This window comes from Rhopilema esculentum, chromosome 8 (genome assembly GCF_057945365.1).
Source record: "Rhopilema esculentum isolate cy_ngs chromosome 8, ASM5794536v1, whole genome shotgun sequence".
NCBI classification, from domain to species: domain Eukaryota; kingdom Metazoa; phylum Cnidaria; class Scyphozoa; order Rhizostomeae; family Rhizostomatidae; genus Rhopilema; species Rhopilema esculentum.
In genome coordinates, this window is record NC_142822.1 from 8,285,277 (window position 1) to 8,304,917 (window position 19,641).

Below are 19,641 nucleotides of genomic sequence, written 5' to 3' on the forward strand. Positions count from 1 at the left end.
AAAGTTTCAAGTCAGTTATTAAGGTCATCGCTCACTTGACATCCAGGAAGTATTATTTTGGGTCTTTATGGGAAATGAATCATTCACCAATAATAATCCAAGTTCTAAAGTCAGATTTGGTATTGGTCAGTAAAATCTCACTGTCTATTGTCTTTGTAATATTTGTACATATATATATTTATTTCGTCAACTCTACTTCGAATAGACACCGCTTATAAGATGGCAAGAAAAGATTTAACAACGGAAAGGGAGATTCATTAAGACGAAAAAAAACAAACCAAGAGTAAAATGCACAAAATGTTGTTTTTATTCTCAAGCTTATAATCATTAAGAGCTACCTTTGGTAGCTTAAGTCAACACACAAAAAATTACTGGAGTAACAGCTAATAAATAACTCAAATTAAATCCACACAAAAGACCTGTATTCCACGTAAGCATTATCGAGTTGGATCGACTGTAAAATCAAGTTTTTTACAGTGAAAACGTATTGAAGAGATCGAGAGGGGCATTGAAGTTGAACTTTATTCGCGAAATAGACTTTGCTATCGTGGAAGACAGGGCGTGGTTTCGTCATAACGAAATCCTGACAATGCTTCTTTGAAATACACAAAAATAGGATAATCGTAGGATAACCAGTAGGATAATCGTCAGTAAACTGCAATAAATGATACGAAAAACCGACGAAATACTGATGATCAGTGTAAATGTCGCTAATGTTAGGCCATTTTTGTTCTGTATGAATGAGCTTATAAAAAAGACAATGAATAATCAATATCATAAGAATTTGTTCCTTCAAGCCAAAAGTCTAGGCAAAAAGTGACAATTTTTATCAAGGCTATAGGCTTATTATTTCTCAAATTATGCAACTTCAGAAACCTGAGTTTCTTATGCACATGGAGTCTGGGTACTGGCTTATCTTGCTGCGTCATCCTTGTTTTTCAAGCTCTTAAAAGACCAAAAATGTGAATCAGGTTTAGTTTGTCATAAAATTATGAGTGTCATAAAAGATTGTGAATCAGGTTTAGTTTGAGTAACATACAAATATAAGGTAAGGATCCCAAAAATTTTCTGTAAATATTCCCATTGTCTCTTAGTAAGAATGATTTGTGCACGCCACATAATCAACATTGTTTGGATCAAAACATTAGAATCAGTGTAATATTTTTTGGTTTAATTTGAATTCTCATTTGGGTCAACTGAAAAAAAGTTTAATGCGGGCATTCCAGCAGACTTTTCGATTGTTGAGAAAGCAATGGGATGAGTGTCGGATTATAATGTAAGTGATAGTTGGATGTGTAAGTATGAACGCTGGCTAATCTGCCGCTTTGCACCAACTGAAAGAGGGCAAAGTTCTTGGTTTATTTTTGGCTACGGTGATATTTGAACTGAAGTGCATTGGAAGACTAAAGCTGAACTACAACGTTGACATATATAGAAGGAGGAACATTAGCCATATTGAAATAAAAGTAGCTGAATTATGACGTGTCAAATGGAATTGCGAAATAAGGAAAAACAAGTAACTACATACTACACTCCACAGCCTCATGTGACTAAACTACGACTTGCTATGTGATGGACACAAAATACTGTCAAGATCACATGAATCTATACAATAACGCCCTGGCTGGATGCAAATAACGATACTAGCGATACTAAGATATGTCTAAGTTAAATCCTTTATTTTCTTGACTCTCCCCACAAATATTTTACCGTCTTCCACGGCGTAGCAAAGGCAGTTGATCAGAATAAGGGAAATAAAGATTTAAAGGGGGCTGCATTTGCTACCAGAAGGGGAATTTAGCGCTTGAAGCAAAGGTATCAAGGACCTGTTTAGGGGGCGCCTACCAATCAAACCAAACCACAGTATATATCTTTAGGAGCAGGGAACTGGAAACTGATTGCCACAGTATTGGAGATATCATTTTTGGATTACACCATACATTAATCCAATGTCAACAGAACCATTGCACACAAAGCGCTGAATTCACCATCAAAAATTGTTTATGTGACGTTAGCTTGGATTCAATTGGCAAAAAAACTACGCAATCAAATTTCAGACAGGGAAAATAATTTTCAACGCTCCTCTTGTGGCACACTAACACTATTAATCTGAAAATGTTGATTCAAGGTAGACCAATCTAAATACTTAGAGTCTTGTGTTTCTCAAGGGCCAAAAAGGCCTAAAAATATGATGGACAGCAAGAAAATACGCTGATCTGTAATATTTGCTAGTGCATGAACAGTAATGAAAGCCAGGACAGATTCCAATCATCCATCGAAAGGGAATGGAGCAAGATGTTTACGCGAATAAACATATCTGCAATACTGAAATAATTATATACGTTCGACCCACCTACATGCGGGTGTTTGTCAAAGATATGATGCTGTTTTGTGTATAAATGTTGTGCGTAAAGGGCCTGTGTCAAAAATCTTCTAAAACTACGGCGATGCACCAGACAGCTGCGTGCATTACTACATACAATCGCTAAACTTTAATCGGCAGGGGACCATCTCCGTAATCCCAAGCTACATTTGATGGCGAATTTTTGCCAGATCTCTTCTGTGGGCATTTTTGTCAATTCACTAACAGCTAATTGCGCATGAGCCAGTCATGGCGCCTTCGGGGAGGCTCATTAAGCCAGTCGGGATTGCACAGAAACGCACTAAGAGCAACCACACTCCTCGACAGTCATATCCTGCAGCTCCTTTTTGTAAATGATGTTATCGTTTTTATAAAGTATGGTCAACGGCGAAAAGCTTTTTGGAGAGCAGCAAATCTTCTTGTCTCGTTTAACTCGTTGGATAACGGTGACATATCCGTAGATTGGCACAGAAAGAGTGCGACATGTGCCTCTACAGTAGTTTGCATCATAGCCTTTAGGGTGGACAATCCAGTCATGCCAACCGATTTCTGTGAAGTTAACATACAACGATTCACGACAGCAGCCTTGCATCTTGGGTTGACAAGTAGTTAGCCTTCGTTTTCGTTTTTTTACTTCGTTTTCCACGTTAATCACGATGAAGGGTCTTTTGTTGCCTTTACGTGCAACGATGCACCCGTCACACTTCAAGGTCAAGTAGAGATCAATGTCTCTTGAGTGAGGATCTAGCTTCGCTACCCAGTCTTTCGTGTGTGCGCTGTCCATACCTATAATGCAAGGGTACATGAAGTATTAACCGTTAGAAACTTGAATTGTGAAGTTGAGACATAGATTATGGACACACAAAATACTTATGCATTTGTGGGGGCAAGAACTATGCTATCATTGCTGAAATTCATACCCACGAAACTTCCATATACACTGGTACGGGATGTGCTATTTTTGGGGTACCTTTTTTCCAGTTGAAAATAAATTTTGGGGTATCGATTTTGCAAAACTAAAAAATGATCATAAATTTTGGGATTAATTTTAGCATGAACCTAAACTTTAGATATCGTTTTTAGCAGAAAAGACCCCGAACTCTGCCTATTGTAGTTACCCCACCTCCGGGCAAACCCACTGCATCCTATTACTGACAAATTTTGAATTAAACATTTTTTGGGTCTTCAAACAGCCACAAAGAATTGGCCAGGGAATAGTGCAAGGGATCGAAGAGACAAACAGGAAATTAAGATAGATGTAAAAAAATGTACGGAATATGTGAAAAAGAATGTACAGAGTATATGAGGCCGCTACTGGCAATTATGGAAATTTATATTAAGTACAAGAATACAGGTACCAGAAGATTTTGAGTTCAGATAGTACAGAACAGAACTCAATTCATATCTCGAAAATTCATATCTCGAATGAAGTATTTCGTTATTGTTAAACACAATAAAAGAAATTGGCAAATGGCACTGTTTGTAAGTTTTTACTATTGAAAGCGGTATTCTTGACTATTAGAGAGAAAATGGTATTTTGATAAAAAAACCAAAAATTATATATTGCAGTATAGGCCTATCTACCATATGGCATTAAATGGAAAAATTAGAGACGATTCAAAACAAATAAAACTTTTTGGAATTTCCTTGTTAACAGCAATTTTCTAGTTCATAATATTCTTCCGGCTTTCGCAAAAAGCATTTAAACCAACATTTCCCAGAAAAACTGACTGGTTAGTGAAATTTGATAAGAAAAAATTTGATATCCAAGTCTTTGGGATTGCTTTCGGCTTTCTTTCAATCACCGGGATTCCCCTTTGTCGAATACAAAAAACGGCAATTTCCATCTCAGTTTTCCACAAGACTTGAAAAAGTTACATAATCTGTAAACCTCTTCCAAATGACTACCATACAACATATTCCTTTAATATCAATATTCCGCTTTTAAAACAGCTGCCCAAATGATTTTTCACTTCTCGTTTTCCCTTTTCCGATGACAAAACTACCTATCATCTATGGTTAACTAAAATATACTGTATAAGGCAACAGGGGAAAAGGTTGTAAGAATTTTCCGGACTATTGAGATTAAAACAAGTTTGTATACTATCGAATGTTGTTGTCGTTATTGGTTATCTGGTTAAATTTACCTGGCATCTGATTATCAATATCATTTTGGTGAAGACGATTGAGAATAATGATTGATGAATATGACGATGACTGTTAATGTTATGGTGAAGACTACGATTATGATTGATAATCACAAAGACAATTGATGCTGATTGTGATCAAGATACTCATGGTGTTTGATGATTATAACGATGATTATTGATGATAAAGATGATGTCATTCATGATCATCAATCAATTTCCAATTATGATTGTTGATTACGAAGACGATTGATTAGATTGCGATTAAGATACTCATGATAATTGATGATATAACGATGATGATCACGATGATGTCATTCGTCATCATCAATAAATCTACGATTATGATTGATGATCACGAAGACGATTGATGTGATTATGATTAATGACCACAATGATATAATTTTTGCAATGAGAAGGACGGATGAAGAATGATTCTGCTGATTCTTATGATGTTGACTAGGATAATCACGTGCTTATGATAAAAATGAAGGCAGAAATTCGTCCTACCCATCCATCCTGCATCTCCCTCATGCATCATACTGATAAGAAGCTTCTTCTTTTCTGGTCCTTCTGTAGATTCAACACCTTCCCGAATCACTTTCGCCACTGATATTTTTAATCGATTCTCAGCCTTGGCTGTATGTTTGTCTTCTAACTTATAAATCCAGATCTGAAGGGAACTGACGGAGCCAGCTTTCATAAATGCCTTTTTCTTGAATTTGAAGAAGAAACAGTCTTGTTCTGGACACGTTGCTTTGTCAGCTGAAAGTGTGGTTGAAATTGATATCACAATTAGAGACAAATAATTCAAACAATTCTTATCATAATAAAAGTAAGAAATATCATCAAGATTCTTACTTACTTTCAACCTTATTCATCATCTTATTGCACTAACAATAGTTATTTAAAAATTTTTTTTTGATAATTTGAGACATTGTAAATAGTTTAGGCCTATTATCAGTTTTTTGCATGACATGAACTGACAGTAAAACTACCTCCTAAAATTTCAAAAAGAACGATATCACGTAGATAAACCCAGTGTAACAGCCCTCAGATGCATCCGGCTAGGCTGACCACGAACTAGCAGTACGATAATATCAACTTGACAGAGATAATTATCGCTACCTTTATCGCAGTCTAAACAGTAATTGTTGTCATTAATCGCAATCATAGTTGCAGTCATGTATTCGTAAACATCGCCTATCAACAGCACTTATCATTCTTATTATAATCATTGTGACAAACATTGCCATTGTCACATATGTTGTCACAAACTTATCATCATCGAAGTACCCATCATAATCATCACCAACAACCAACATTATATTCCAAAATTGAAACAAGAACCATTATAATAATAATAATCATCAACATTCCTATTAAGATCAAACCAGACTTTGACACCTTGTGTAATGTAAAAAGTGCGTCGAGGTCCTCTTTCTCGATTTCACCAAAAAGATCAATAGAATATGGTTGCGAAAACCATGAAATTTATCCGTGACAAGAAGTCTGGCACTCGTTGCCTATTAGTTTCAGCCGGTGTTGGTTTCAGCTTTTTCAGTTCCATTGTGGTTTCTACATATCATGTCACTTCATCCATTGTAATTCTATATAACATAAAACGTGATTTCAAGCTTGACTGCTGCAAGAGTGAATTTATCCTATCTAAAACACGATGGCGCCATAAAAGTGTTACGAAAGATTTTTTAACGAACGTAGACATTCCTTTATCTATAGAAAACTCCCATCGGTTCTGACAGGCCATTTCTGGCCCGTGTGATTTCTGGATAATTTTTCACTCGCATACCCGTTTCATGCCCTAAGAAAAATGCATTAACAGATTTGTATATTTGAAAATAAATCTAAAATCTTTCTATCAAAATCATCTGTAAAAGTTTCAAAAAAACATATCACAAGATTTGAAATTGTCGATATAGAAGAAGCACTGGGAATTGTGGGATAAAAAATCCAGTAAGACTCGTGGAGGCTTGTTCTATCCATGGCTTAAAAGCGGTATTATATTTGCTTTATGTATCGGAGAATTTGCTTATAGTTATTATCATACACAGCTTCCAAATAGCCCACAATTCTCCATATCAGACAGTGGTGGCGGCACCTACTAGGCTATGAAGAGGAAGGAATGGGGGAACAAAATACTTTAGGCCATGCTCAATTAACCCAACGCCCTTTTACAAACAAGGAATGCAAATTTTACCTGAAGAAACGCTCATTACTAACTTTTGGTTATTTAAAGACAGTTTTAAAATCATAGATTTGCATAACAAAATGTACGTTTCCAAAATATTACCCATACCCCAACATTTTCTCATAGAATTTGTACGAAATACCAATTTTTTCCTGCTTATAACTGGGGAGACGCGCCTCCTCTCCCCGTAGCGCCGCTATTTAAGTCAGAGAGGGCTATCAAGAGCATAAGAAGCATTTCAAAATTGAAGGGGCACAGGTAGGGAGTTGCAAAGATAGAAGGGGTATAGGTAGAGGCACAATCACTCAGAAAAACGGACACTTTCTTAAACGTTCTTTTCAGGGTACCTTTACAAAAAGCAGCATTTCAACAAAGTCTGTGGCCACATGACTCTGGAATCCCTGGCTCCAACAACTATGAAATAGGGACAAAAATTGCTAATGGACCACTCTTTGCAATTATAACCCTCATTAAATTAGTATGTGGTTCATACAATGCCCATAACTCTGTAAAAGAGCACAGTACTGTGACAGTTGGTAAATCAGCACCCGTCTTCCTTCGGAACTAAAGCAGGTTGCCACTACCTACAAAGCTTTCGTGTACATTAAAGGCTCTAATTATAGGATGCTGATCTGGTCTGATACCGTATTACGAATCTGGCATCGATTTAACCTGGTCTGGAGCTCATTTCCTTTTCATAGAGACACGAGCCACCTTTTAAACAATGTAACCTCTCAAAAATATTGAACATAATGGACTTGTAATAGCATTGCTATAAATTTTGATGCTTCGCTTCTAATATTAGATCTATTATGAAATGCATGCTACTGATATTTGTAAAAGTTTAACAAGGAACCATACACACTTATCAAGATATTCACACAAATTCTCTTTGCATTTTGGTCTTTAAGTATTTTAGTTTCGAACTTAATGGTCTTGGGTCTGCTTAGGCACAGTTTGGATAGTATATCACACGACCAATGATAAAGTTATTAAAAGTAATGGCAATGGGTAAAGTATGAAGCAGATGGTTCTTTGCTTGACGAAGATATCAAGGCAGCTTTAGAAATTAAGTATATTTAGTTTTAGAAGTGCTCTGTTAGATAACAAAACTTAAAAAGCAAGTTTTTATGGTGTCTTTATTTTCTAAATTAAGTCGTACTGTACGCGTATTTCAACAGTAAAACCATTCAGGAAATTGTTTTTTAGGGAGGGAATGGTTATTGTAGGCTTTCGTCGAACTCTCACACATCAAATCTACATTCAAAGCATTTAACAATCTGGTTAACAATCTCAATGTGTTACTCATTCAGTAAGATATGATTTGTCGATTGTTGGATGCCCCTAATACCATTGATAAGAGCGTCACTATAGGGGGAAGGGACGACAATAAAATCCACGGCCCGGGCCTTGAGTGGCGCCGTAAACATTCAATTTTACGAACATTATTAGAATATTGCTTAGCCTCAGCTCGCAGGTTTCTGTCTTATTTTCAGCAGTTGCCTGTTTGGCGATGTTCAGAACAGAGAATGGTAGAACTGACATATCTTGTCCTTTTAAAAAGTGGGGTTTCTATTTGAGAGCGGGCGATGTTCCCTGAAACCATACTAGACTTAAAATAAAAAGAATACTTTAAGAATACATTCTTTTTTCATATGAACCAGTAAATTTCAGTTCAGGCTGGCTGTTCTTAATTTTTTCGAAAATCTGAGGCTGGATTGTTCTTAATTTGTTCTTAATCTAATAGGGTGTAAGCAGTGCGAGTGCTAGCTTTTTCGCTTTAGGGAGGTGTTCAGGCCTCATTTGCCAACAAAGTGAGTGAGACAACCTTCATTTGCCGAAAAATTTGAATATTCGACGAAAAGCACCCACACATGGCTAAAAATCCTTGTTTTTGAGAAAAAACGTTGTTCAAAATTGCATTTTGCAGAAGCTCAGCCTGTTCTTAACTTTTGACCAATTTTGAGGCTCGTATTCTTATAAAATTGTTCTTATAAAAAAAAACGAAATGTATATTCAGGCTCAAAACGAAAAATTTCCTACGAACATTGAGGCTGAGAATATTAATAGTATTCTGATAGCAGCATTAATAGCTTTTCTTCCACAAGCAAATGTATCATTCAGGACCGCCGGAGCCAGGGGAGCCACGGGGGCACAGGCCCCCCTATTTGCAAAAAGTATAAACGAGTGCCCCTTTTCGTTAATACATTGCGTGTATTTTTTCAATGCAAGATATTCGGCCTATAGAAACTAAATGAAATAACATAACTCTGGGCGTTGTTGGAGGACCATTCACTGGAATTTCCTTAAATTTTTACTTGGCCTTGATGCAAAAAACTCAAACTTCTGTGATGAACAATATAAACTACGAAGGAGACTGCTATTTTTGCCAGAAAATTTCCGTAGTATGTTTTCAGCAACAAACGCATTAGTGAAAGGTCCGCATCAAGTACCCGGCGGGCACAGTCAGTTGGTCCAATGTATATCGTGTGTGGTCCTGAAAGTAGAAACTGGACCCCTTTCTCTGATTCTGGGTTGAGTAAAATGTGCCGTATTCTGTGCCTTTGCCAAAATTGTAAGTCTTTTCACTGAGAATATTCAAGCTTGAGCAGGAATTTTTCATACCAATTCATGTTAGAACCATTCCTTTTCTTAAACTTATGTCTAGGCAAGTTAAAAACCAGAGTTCACTAAATTTGATTCTAGCAACAACCCTTATAGTTCTTAATATATATCAACAAGATCAGACAGCTGTAAAACTATAACTACAACATATTGCTTTATTCACAACATCGTGTTAAAGTATTTTATAAAGACCTGAAAAAGTTGTGTCTGTGCAATGAGTACATGCTAGCAAAGATTTAAACAAAGACTTAAATTTCTTATCTAGGATTAGAACAATATACAAGACTAGGTGCTAAACTTGTTGTACTTTCTTAATGCCACCGATTTATCTAAAAAATTATCTGTAACATCATATCAGTAAATTCCTGTCCTTTTGTGTTTCCTTTGACTGATCAAAAAAACAGATTCTATGTCCCAGAATTCTAGCTTTCAGACAATCCTTTCTCAGAGTTTTTCGGAAATCAGATGCAATACACTGACCAATTGACTGAGCCCGCCGGGATCAAGTCTAAAGAGAGTTAAAAACTTATTTCGTTCATAAGACTGATGATATAAACCTAATCAATGATGCAAATTAGACTTTCTGTGGCAGTGAGGAATGTGCCCGCAATTTAAAAAATATTCCATGGAGGCGAACAAATTATGTGTTTAAGTGGCGATGGGAAGGCGCAAATACTAAGGGGGACTAAATTGTTTAAATATATAAGCAAGAAAATTAAAATGATTATTCGAACGAGCTTTCAATAAATCATAGAGACTGAAACTTTGCTTTGAAAGGGAGAGGGATTGGAATTGGCATTGCAGTATATAAAGACTAGGAATTCAAAAATTCCATTTAGTTCATATTTTGGGTTAGATTCGTTGGTATGTTGCAATAAATCTGAACATTAGTCGAGTATAATTCGCCAGCCACAGGTATGAAAGAAGGATGTGTGCTTGCTTCTTACCCGGGGCCAAATCCACTTACAATGCAAATTATAAGGAAAATAAGTAAGCATATTGTGATAGAGGTACAAATCATACTTGGAAGAATAATTTACACTCTCAAAAAAACTTTGAAGGCCATGGGAAGCTATACAATTAATTTAATCATAGTCAATAGAAAAACTATTGTCAATTGTTTCTATTGACTATGCTATGATCAAGAGTGCGTGGTCTCTAAATGGAGTAAATAGCCATGTCTACTTTCAGCGAAGATAATTCTCACCTTGTCCAACGTGTGTCATTTTCTTATAAATTTCTAAATTACCATGAAATCTGTACCATTTTTGGCACTTACTAATGTTTCGGAAAAAAGATATTCGTGCCCTTTTTATTCGTTTTGCCCCCCCCCCCCCTCTGTTCAAACCTGCGTCCGGCGGCCCTGTCATTCCTATATCATTAGATATCGAATCAACACCGAAAACTTTTCTCTTCACCGAAAACTTTTCTCATCAATTCACTCTTAATCAACCTATAGCACTACTGTTGTTGAGCACTTTTCAGGACGTTTGAGGGAGAGGGGTTTATATAAAAAAAGCACGGGTACATTGTTTTCACCGTAAAAACATCTTTTATTTCATCAAAGTATCTTACATTTTGTATATCATTTCGTTTATCATAATTCATCATGTATGCAAAGCATGGTGATTGCGCACTCAAAAGGCAGACATGGTAACACTGGAGGCGCACCCAAAAATACAAGATCTATTTAATTATATTCTTATATAAAAAAGCGGAGAATGAAAAGCGCACCTGATTTACATATTTTGCGCACCCGCAACCGAGGCGCAGCGATGTTGGTGCACACACCATCTTACCAAAATCCACCATACCCTGCAAATTCTGCAGACTGGTATACCATAGATTTAGTGATTATATTATCGAAATAATTGTTGCGATAATTAGCAATTACACTCTTTTTTATAAGAAACAGTAAATTGAAATTCAGGCTGGTTGTTCTTAATTATTCCAAACTTTTGAGGCTGGATTCTTCTTAATTTCGTTTTTGAATTTTAAGCATGTAAGCAGTGACTTCACCAACAAAGGGTCAACCTTTATTCGCTGTAAAGATTGAAAATTCGACGACAAAGCACCCCTAGATGACAAAAAACTCCTCGTTTTTGAGATGGAAATTTTCAAGGGAATTTCACAACTTTCTCATTCAAAATCTCATTTTTACTGTACCCCAGCCTCGGCTTGTTCTTAATTTTTCTCAACTTTTGAATAATTTTTAGGCCCGTATTCTTTTGATATGGTTCTTATTAAAAATAGTGTATGGTGGTTATGCTCAATCATGTTATAAGAGACAAAGCTTGGCTATATCTGCTGGTGCAACTAATTTTGGCACATGTCAATGCGGTAGGAGAACAGACCATGACAAATTCATATTCAAAACCACACAGAGAAACTATGATAGAATTTAAGACAAACTGTCAAAGGTAACTCAAGTAATTTATGGTCTCCTTTGAAAACCAGTGTTTGACAAAATTTAAAACTTCCACATACAGGGTGTCGATTTTGGCGACCACAAGCTTGCTGGTGTTTCATGACTCCAGAAATTGATTCGATTAGACAGGATCACAGATAAGCTGTTTTAACAAAAATTTCACATCGAAGTAATTGCTTTCACAACAGGAACTTGGCAAAAATTACTGAGATAGGCAAAAAGCTAATCCCAATGTCTCACTAAATGATTTAAAGATATTGTGAAATTCAACATTAATTATTCAATTTCATAGATAGTATTAAAAAACAGAAAGATAACTTTTTATCATAGATAATCTTACATGTCATGTTTGTACATGGGCACCTCTCCAGCCTTCTCTTTTTTATTTTGTCAGACTTCAGTTCGATAAAGAATATCTTGTGACAGAAGTTCTCGGAAACTTGTATACTTACGCAAACAATAGGTGCATTTTATAGATAAACGAAAGAAATGTAAGATTAGACGCTATAATAGAATAAGAGCTTCTAAAATTACCTTTCTCTCCGATTATGATGATTTGGTTGTTGAGTTTGTTGAATGTGGCACCAAATTCGTTAGTGCTTAAAAGATTTCCCTCATAAACTGGCGCTGGGATGTGAGAGTTTGAAAAGGACGTCCTCGGTCGATCTTTCATGCCAAGTTTTGAAAGTATATCAGCTTTAATATACTCCAGATAAATCTTATATTCCTTGCTGTTTTTCTTAATCTCAAGGCAGCCTAAACATCCAGCCTTCCTCGGTTTCTGCCCTTGCAGAATTCTCTGCTGCAACCTCGCCGTGACAAAGTCTTGCTGGTTCATATCGAGCTGACTTTTAATATGCCGCAAATCCAACGACATTGTCCTTGCAGGCCTCGAAGCCCAGATGAAAGCCATAAATATACAGGAACAGACAGTGTAAGCGGGCATTTTCTGTGTTTCCTTGCAAAATCCAACCAGGCCTGTGAGCTTCAGTTTGCAATTTGCAGCGACGTAACGTTGTGCTCTGCTTGTAATAACGACGGCTTTGCCTGCCCTTTGCCAGTAAACTTGTAATCGAATGAAACCTGGTAAAGGATACCCTAGGATAACATAGCTCCAGGTTATGTATCTGTCAAGATTTAAGCCAATCGTGGATATGGTTTCTTTAACAATAAAGAGATAATGCTCCGCCTAGGTGCACTTAAGTTGTCAATCAACCTGAAACAATTACCTGTTCCTCCGCCTACCACTATATCTTCAGAATATCAATTTTCACAAAAGGCCTTCATAAAACAGTGAAGAGAAGGAGGTAGGCTTGCATACACCCGCTTTGCAAGTGAACATCTGTCTATATAAATAGCCAAGTATCTGCTTGAAATAAAGTTATGCAATATGTGTCAGACAATCATGAAACAGGCTATTTTTGTATCAGAATTCCAATTATGGAGAAACTTCAAGATCATGATTTAAACCGCGCTGGTGACGAAAAGATCCAAGGAGGAACTTCTTAAAACTTATTCTTATTATCGCAGTGTTAGACTACAATTCCTGGAATCCCTGCTTCAAAAACCTCATTTCTCAACTGGAAGATTTATATATAACTCATTTTTTCGCATCTGTTTGTTAAATAACTTGACATCTTTCTGCCCCTCCCCTTATCCTGGGTCTTTTGAAAAGAGTGCAACCCCAAGACATGTTGTGCTAGTGCAAACACTGCCCATTAGGCATTTAACAATTTTCAAGGCCTTGTGATAGTCTCTTGGGTAAAGTTGCCCATTCTTTCATTGGCTAATAAAGCCATGCATTGGTGCAGGGTGCAAAATAAGGGCGTATAACGGTCTTCAAATTTCAAATATCATAAATGACCCTGTGTTACTGTCTTTTGTTTCTCAACTAAAGTATTCTGTTAAAAGGTATATTGAGTCACATTGGCTAAGAAATTCATGACTGATGTCCCATTTGTCTGTTTATAGTGTCAACACTGACAACAAAACCTCAACAGTACGTCAAATAGCCAGCCATTTTTAATTAAAAGCCAACATGCTATCGTGCCATGGAGAGATTCATTCAGTATTTCAGTCTTAAAAGCCTCTCAAAGACACTCCAAAATTGGAGAATAGAGCAGCGGGCTTGCATATTCAGCGTACAATGTGTCAATCATTGTGAAAAACAGTTTAATGGGAACTTGATCAAAAGTAGTCAAAATGTCCTACTGTTATCCTATATTCTTTTTTATACGAGTTCTATAAATTTTTCCAGCCTCGATACTCTTAAAACGTGTTTGTTTTGTGAATGTATTTTTAAAGTATTCTTGTATTTTTTAAAACCTCATACGGCCCAAATGACATGATTTTAAATCTTAAAGGATTTTAGGGGGAATCGCCCGCTTGAATAAAAACTACCCTTTTTGAAAAACGATATATGTAAGTTCTGTGATCCCCTGTTATGAATTTCGCCAAACAAGCAACTGCTTAAAAACAAGACACAAATATGCGAATTTATGCTGAGCAATATGCTTAAAATATTATCAAAATTGGAGGATTCTGAGCTTTATAAAAAATCAATAACTTATAAAAAGTATTCCTAAAAAAATGTTTGAGACACATAAACCCTAACAAAGAAACTTCGAACAATGTTTCCATTCTTCAGTTTTCAAAGTTTAAAGTCTAGGATGGCGGGAAAACAAAGTATCACGTAATGTGGTCGGTTCATGAAAATAATTTTTGATTCACAATACAGAAAGGATTTTCTGATCTCCACAAGAAAGAAAACGGCTTTTATTTCCTATAGAAAAATCGAAGAGTTTCCAAACAGCCTGGGCCTATTCTCTGGGTTCTTTCCAGACAAATAGTCCCTGAAGAGAGTTTATTATGTAGATTTTTCGAAAAAGGGTACACTTGTTGTTTGAAAACTCGAGCTGCAGTTTCTTAACAATGAGTACTTCCATTTCTTTGATTACTTAAGTTTCTTGTTTTTCTTATTGTTTCTGGTAGCAATAAAAAACACGAGCGTGGCAAAAAATGTGTAAAATACCATAATCAACCTTTAAACACAACAAAATCTGCTAAAGCACTTTGATTGAAAATGTGGGATAATTATTTTCATTGCTAGACGTGTACAGAATAACTGGATGGAGACCTACAGCCTTGTAGCCCGCCCCTATGTTACGCCCGCCATAGTTCCTAATATTGTTTAGCTAGATAAGTTTCCTAATATTCTTATCCTAATACAAAAGATAAATCACTTGAGCAGGGTCATCCTAGACTCACAAGCAACTGATCATGTCATTCTGTTCTGTTCTGGTCTACGGAATTGATTCCTATAAAATCTTTGTCATCTTCAAGAAGTCATTAAGATCTTAATCTCAAATGTATAATCATACTAGGTTAGTTTTTGGGCAGCTTTTGACCACAAAATAATCCCACAGTCTCACCACTCCCTTCTGCTAAAGAGAGATTGGAGAGGACAAATGGATTCTCCTCTTAGAAGATGGAGGAAATTGATAAAAGTGGTGTTTACGAGATGTGAAAACGATAGCATGCAGCAAAACAAGGGTTTTATTATGAAACTTAAATGTAATTTAACAAATTTCATTTACTACTAATCCTAATTACTGCCATATACCAGATTAAAACAAAGGATTGTCTTTGAAGGCTGGAGACAAAGATAGTACTTCCAGGGGTTCGTGCAATGTGTCAACCGGATTTTTACCCCTGAAAAGGTTTGAAAAAATTTTAGACCCCATGAATCTTTACTTGCAACATGTTACAAAACTGGAGTAAGAATCGTTTTTGCAACCATTAAATGAATGTGACACGTAACCTTTGCAAACCAGCATAACAAGCAGCAAAGTTTTAGTAAAGCATGCTTCCTTTTGCAAATGATAAATATCACTTGTGCCAAACTTTCTCTGACAAATTTTCTCAAGTTTATGAGTGATATTTGACAAGGGTTTGGGATCTAACTCTGAAATGACGTCATAAACCTAAGGTCCAAATCACACAGGGCGTTTGCATTGTAATATTTCGAACCTGTACAGCAACTTAAGAAATAGATTTTTAATGCAAACAGAGGCTTTGTTCTATCCCGGAAGTTTCCATTACTAAAAAGTTCTTTAGGATGGAATCTAAAATCAAACAGACAAGACAACTACAAATCTGTTTGCACTAGCTCAGGTATTGCTTCCGTGAAATTTATTGTCGTGAATTTTCATTGGAATCATGCCATCAAGCATTGAACCATTGGCAAGCAAAAATATATAGCTACATGCTGACATTTTTATGTAAATTTTTAAAAAGTGGAATTCTTTTAGATTATACAAACCACCAAAAAGCTCTAAAATATATGTAGATTCAATTTTAATCCACAGAGTAAAAGATTATTCCATTATGAATTTAAATATTATTTTTTTTGGAAACAAATTGCACTGCTCGTTTTTTAAATTTAATGATTTGGAGCTACATATTTCTCAGTTTCCCTATCTAAATGTAAATTCCTTCCACATAACTTGAGACTTTTTGCTTGTAGTTCAATTGAGTTCTTTGCTGCATATGACATTAATTCGGTACGGAAATCTTTAACTCGCCGACAGAAACGTTTCTAAACAACATACTAAACAGTGAAAGTTAGCGATCAATAATCCACAGAACTCACAGATAAAATCCCACAGAACATAGTTCGATTTCCGCTTGTTGGATGTTGCTCCAGCATCCCTTTGGCTATTTTTCATGAAACTAACTTAAAATCTACAGACAAGGTCGACACATATATATAGAATAAGAAACAAAAATGGATGCATTGGATGTAAAATTGTGATGCAAGGAAGTTTATGGAATTACAAATCATTTTTAACTTTACATGCATTTTTGTAGATTGGATTATTTTCAAAATACAGAAGTCCCAAGTATTTCCCTACACCAAGTATACAAGGAAAAAATAATGTGAAATCAAGATTGGCAAATTAAAAATCTTGCTTTGTAGGGAATAGCATGCAGAGTTATTTTTCATATAAAACTGCATATTTTCGACCAGTCTTCTTCATTTAAAAAGCCTGATAAGCAAATATGGCATTTCCAGCTTGCCTTGAAAAACCTGGTAACAACTTAAAAAGTAATGATCAGAAATTTTTTTTCAAAAATAAGTAAAAACTGTTCTTGAACTTACCTTGATCTTATTTGAGATCACTGTTCTGTCTGGAGAAAATTGAGAATTTAGAATGGATCGGAGAATTTGCTGCCAAGCTATGACAAGTTTGCAGATGTATTAAATGCAGAAGAAATCCTAGCACTGGGGAAATACTGCAAAACTGCAAACAGAATCATTATTTATTCATACAGCTTGCTCGGGGCTATGGATGATTATTCCAGTTGGAGACATGTGGCTTGCCGTTGTCAATCCTGCAGACACTTCCAGGCAGTTTTATTGAATTTTAAATAAAAAGCATTTTGTGAATAATTAATCCGTATCCTGCTAGAGGTTGCGAATGATAATAGAGTATTCGGCTGTATGTTTGTCAACAATGCAGAAAAGCACGCGTGACCTCGGGGGCAAGAGACACATTTCGACCAACCACCATTTATAACATCACACGTGGTATTGCGGAGGAGCACATCCATGATGTAAATATGAAAATATGTGGTAATGGTCGTGAATAATAAAAATTATATTATCAATAGATCAAATATTTTATTAAACCCCAAAGTGCTAAAATTGGCCGTAATTCACCGTCTCTCGTAACATATAGCAGGAGAACTTAAGAGAAGTGTCCAAAACTTTTAGCGAGGGCAATTTTTAAAATTTTTGCCGTGGAATGTAAAAAGTAGTACAATGTGGCTCGAAAGAAAAAGTCATTTTGTCATCAACAGCTTTGACTGCGCGTGCCTGATGTTGCCTCTTTGACGTAACAAATCAACATCAATTACGCTGGCGACGAGGAGAGAGGTGAGCGAGGGTATTACAGAGCAGTGGGTTTAAAAATACAATTCGTGACATTCATAGTGTTAGAAAGAGAGCCCTGACTACTTCAAAAGTGTCACGTAAGAAGAATTTAAAACTGCATTTAAAACAGAAAGGCAGGGCCCATGCCACCGGGGGGGGCTGGGGGGTGGGCTGGCCAGTTTTTGAACAGAGCAGAGGGTTTAAAAATACAAGTCGTGACATTCACAGTGTTAGAAAGAGAGCCCTGACTACTTCAAAAGTGTCACGTAAGAAGAATTTAAAACTGTATTTAAAACAGAAAGGCAGGACCCATGCCACCGGGGGGGGGGGGCTGGGGGGTGGGCTGGCCAGTTTTTGAACAGAGCAGAGGGTTTAAAAATACAAGTCGTGACATTTACAGTGTTAGAAAGAGAGCCCTGACTACTTCAAAAGTGTCACGTAAGAAGAATTTAAAACTGCATTTAAAACAGAAAGGCAGGGCCCATGCCACCGGGGGGGGGGCTGGGGGGTGGGCTGGCCAGTTTTTGAACAGAGCAGTGGGTTTAAAAATACAAGTCGTGACATTTACAGTGTTAGAAAGAGAGCCCTGACTACTTCAAAAGTGTCACGTAAGAAGAATTTAAAACTGTATTTAAAACAGAAAGGCAGGGCCCATGCCACCGGGGGGGCTGGGGGGTGGGCTGGCCAGTTTTTGAACAGAGCAGAGGGTTTAAAAATACAAGTCGTGACATTTACAGTGTTAGAAAGAGAGCCCTGACTACTTCAAAAGTGTCACGTAAGAAGAATTTAAAACTGTATTTAAAACAGAAAGGCAGGGCCCATGCCACCGGGGGGGGGGCTGGGGGGTGGGCTGGCCAGTTTTTGAACAGAGCAGTGGGTTTAAAAATACAAGTCGTGACATTTACAGTGTTAGAAAGAGAGCCCTGACTACTTCAAAAGTGTCACGTAAGAAGAATTTAAAACTGTATTTAAAACAGAAAGGCAGGACCCATGCCACCGGGGGGGGGCTGGGGGGTGGGCTGGCCAGTTTTTGAACAGAGCAGAGGGTTTAAAAATACAAGTCGTGACATTTACAGTGTTAGAAAGAGAGCCCTGACTACTTCAAAAGTGTCACGTAAGAAGAATTTAAAACTGCATTTAAAACAGAAAGGCAGGGCCCATGCCACCGGGGGGGGGGCTGGGGGGTGGGCTGGCCAGTTTTTGAACAGAGCAGTGGGTTTAAAAATACAAGTCGTGACATTTACAGTGTTAGAAAGAGAGCCCTGACTACTTCAAAAGTGTCACGTAAGAAGAATTTAAAACTGTATTTAAAACAGAAAGGCAGGGCCCATGCCACCAGGGGGGCTGGGGGGTGGGCTGGCCAGTTTTTGAACAGAGCAGAGGGTTTAAAAATACAAGTCGTGACATTTACAGTGCTAGAAAGAGAGCCCTGACTACTTCAAAAGTGTCACGTAAGAAGAATTTAAAACTGTATTAAAACAGAAAGGCAGGGCCCATGCCACCGGGGGGGGGCTGGGGGGTGGGCTGGCCAGTTTTTGAACAGAGCAGTGGGTTTAAAAATACAAGTCGTGACATTTACAGTGTTAGAAAGAGAGCCCTGACTACTTCAAAAGTGTCACGTAAGAAGAATTTAAAACTGCATTTAAAACAGAAAGGCAGGGCCCATGCCACCGGGGAGGGGGGGCTGGGGGGGTGGGCTGGCCAGTTTTTGAACAGAGCAGTGGGTTTGAAAATACAAGTCGTGACATTCACAGTGTTAGAAAGAGAGCCCTGACTACTTCAAAAGTGTCACGTAAGAAGAATTTAAAACTGCATTTAAAACAGAAAGGCAGGACCCATGCCACCGGGGGGCTGGGGGGTGGGCTGGCCAGTTTTTGAACAGAGCAGTGGGTTTAAAAATACAAGTCGTGACATTCACAGTGTTAGAAAGAGAGC

The 19,641-nt window shown here is 37.1% G+C and overlaps 1 protein-coding gene across 2 annotated transcripts; it reads right to left on the reverse strand.

Annotated features, from left to right (window-relative positions):
* Positions 1–284: 284 nt before the first annotated feature.
* LOC135694447 (protein dawdle) lies at positions 285–17,320 on the reverse strand. 2 transcript variants are annotated; one of them, XM_065213197.2, is made up of 4 exons: positions 16,933–17,320; positions 12,306–12,854; positions 5,020–5,274; positions 285–3,148 (listed from the first exon to the last, which is right to left on the reverse strand). In XM_065213197.2, exons 2-4 carry the CDS (start codon positions 12,715–12,717, stop codon positions 2,664–2,666), a joined length of 1,152 nt encoding a protein of 383 aa, XP_065069269.2. In that variant the 5' UTR covers positions 12,718–12,854; positions 16,933–17,320; the 3' UTR covers positions 285–2,663. The 2 variants fall into 2 exon arrangements, with proteins under 2 accessions (XP_065069269.2, XP_065069268.2); XM_065213196.2 differs by having other exon boundaries at positions 12,306–12,869.
* Between the last annotated feature and the right edge of the window lie 2,321 nt (positions 17,321–19,641).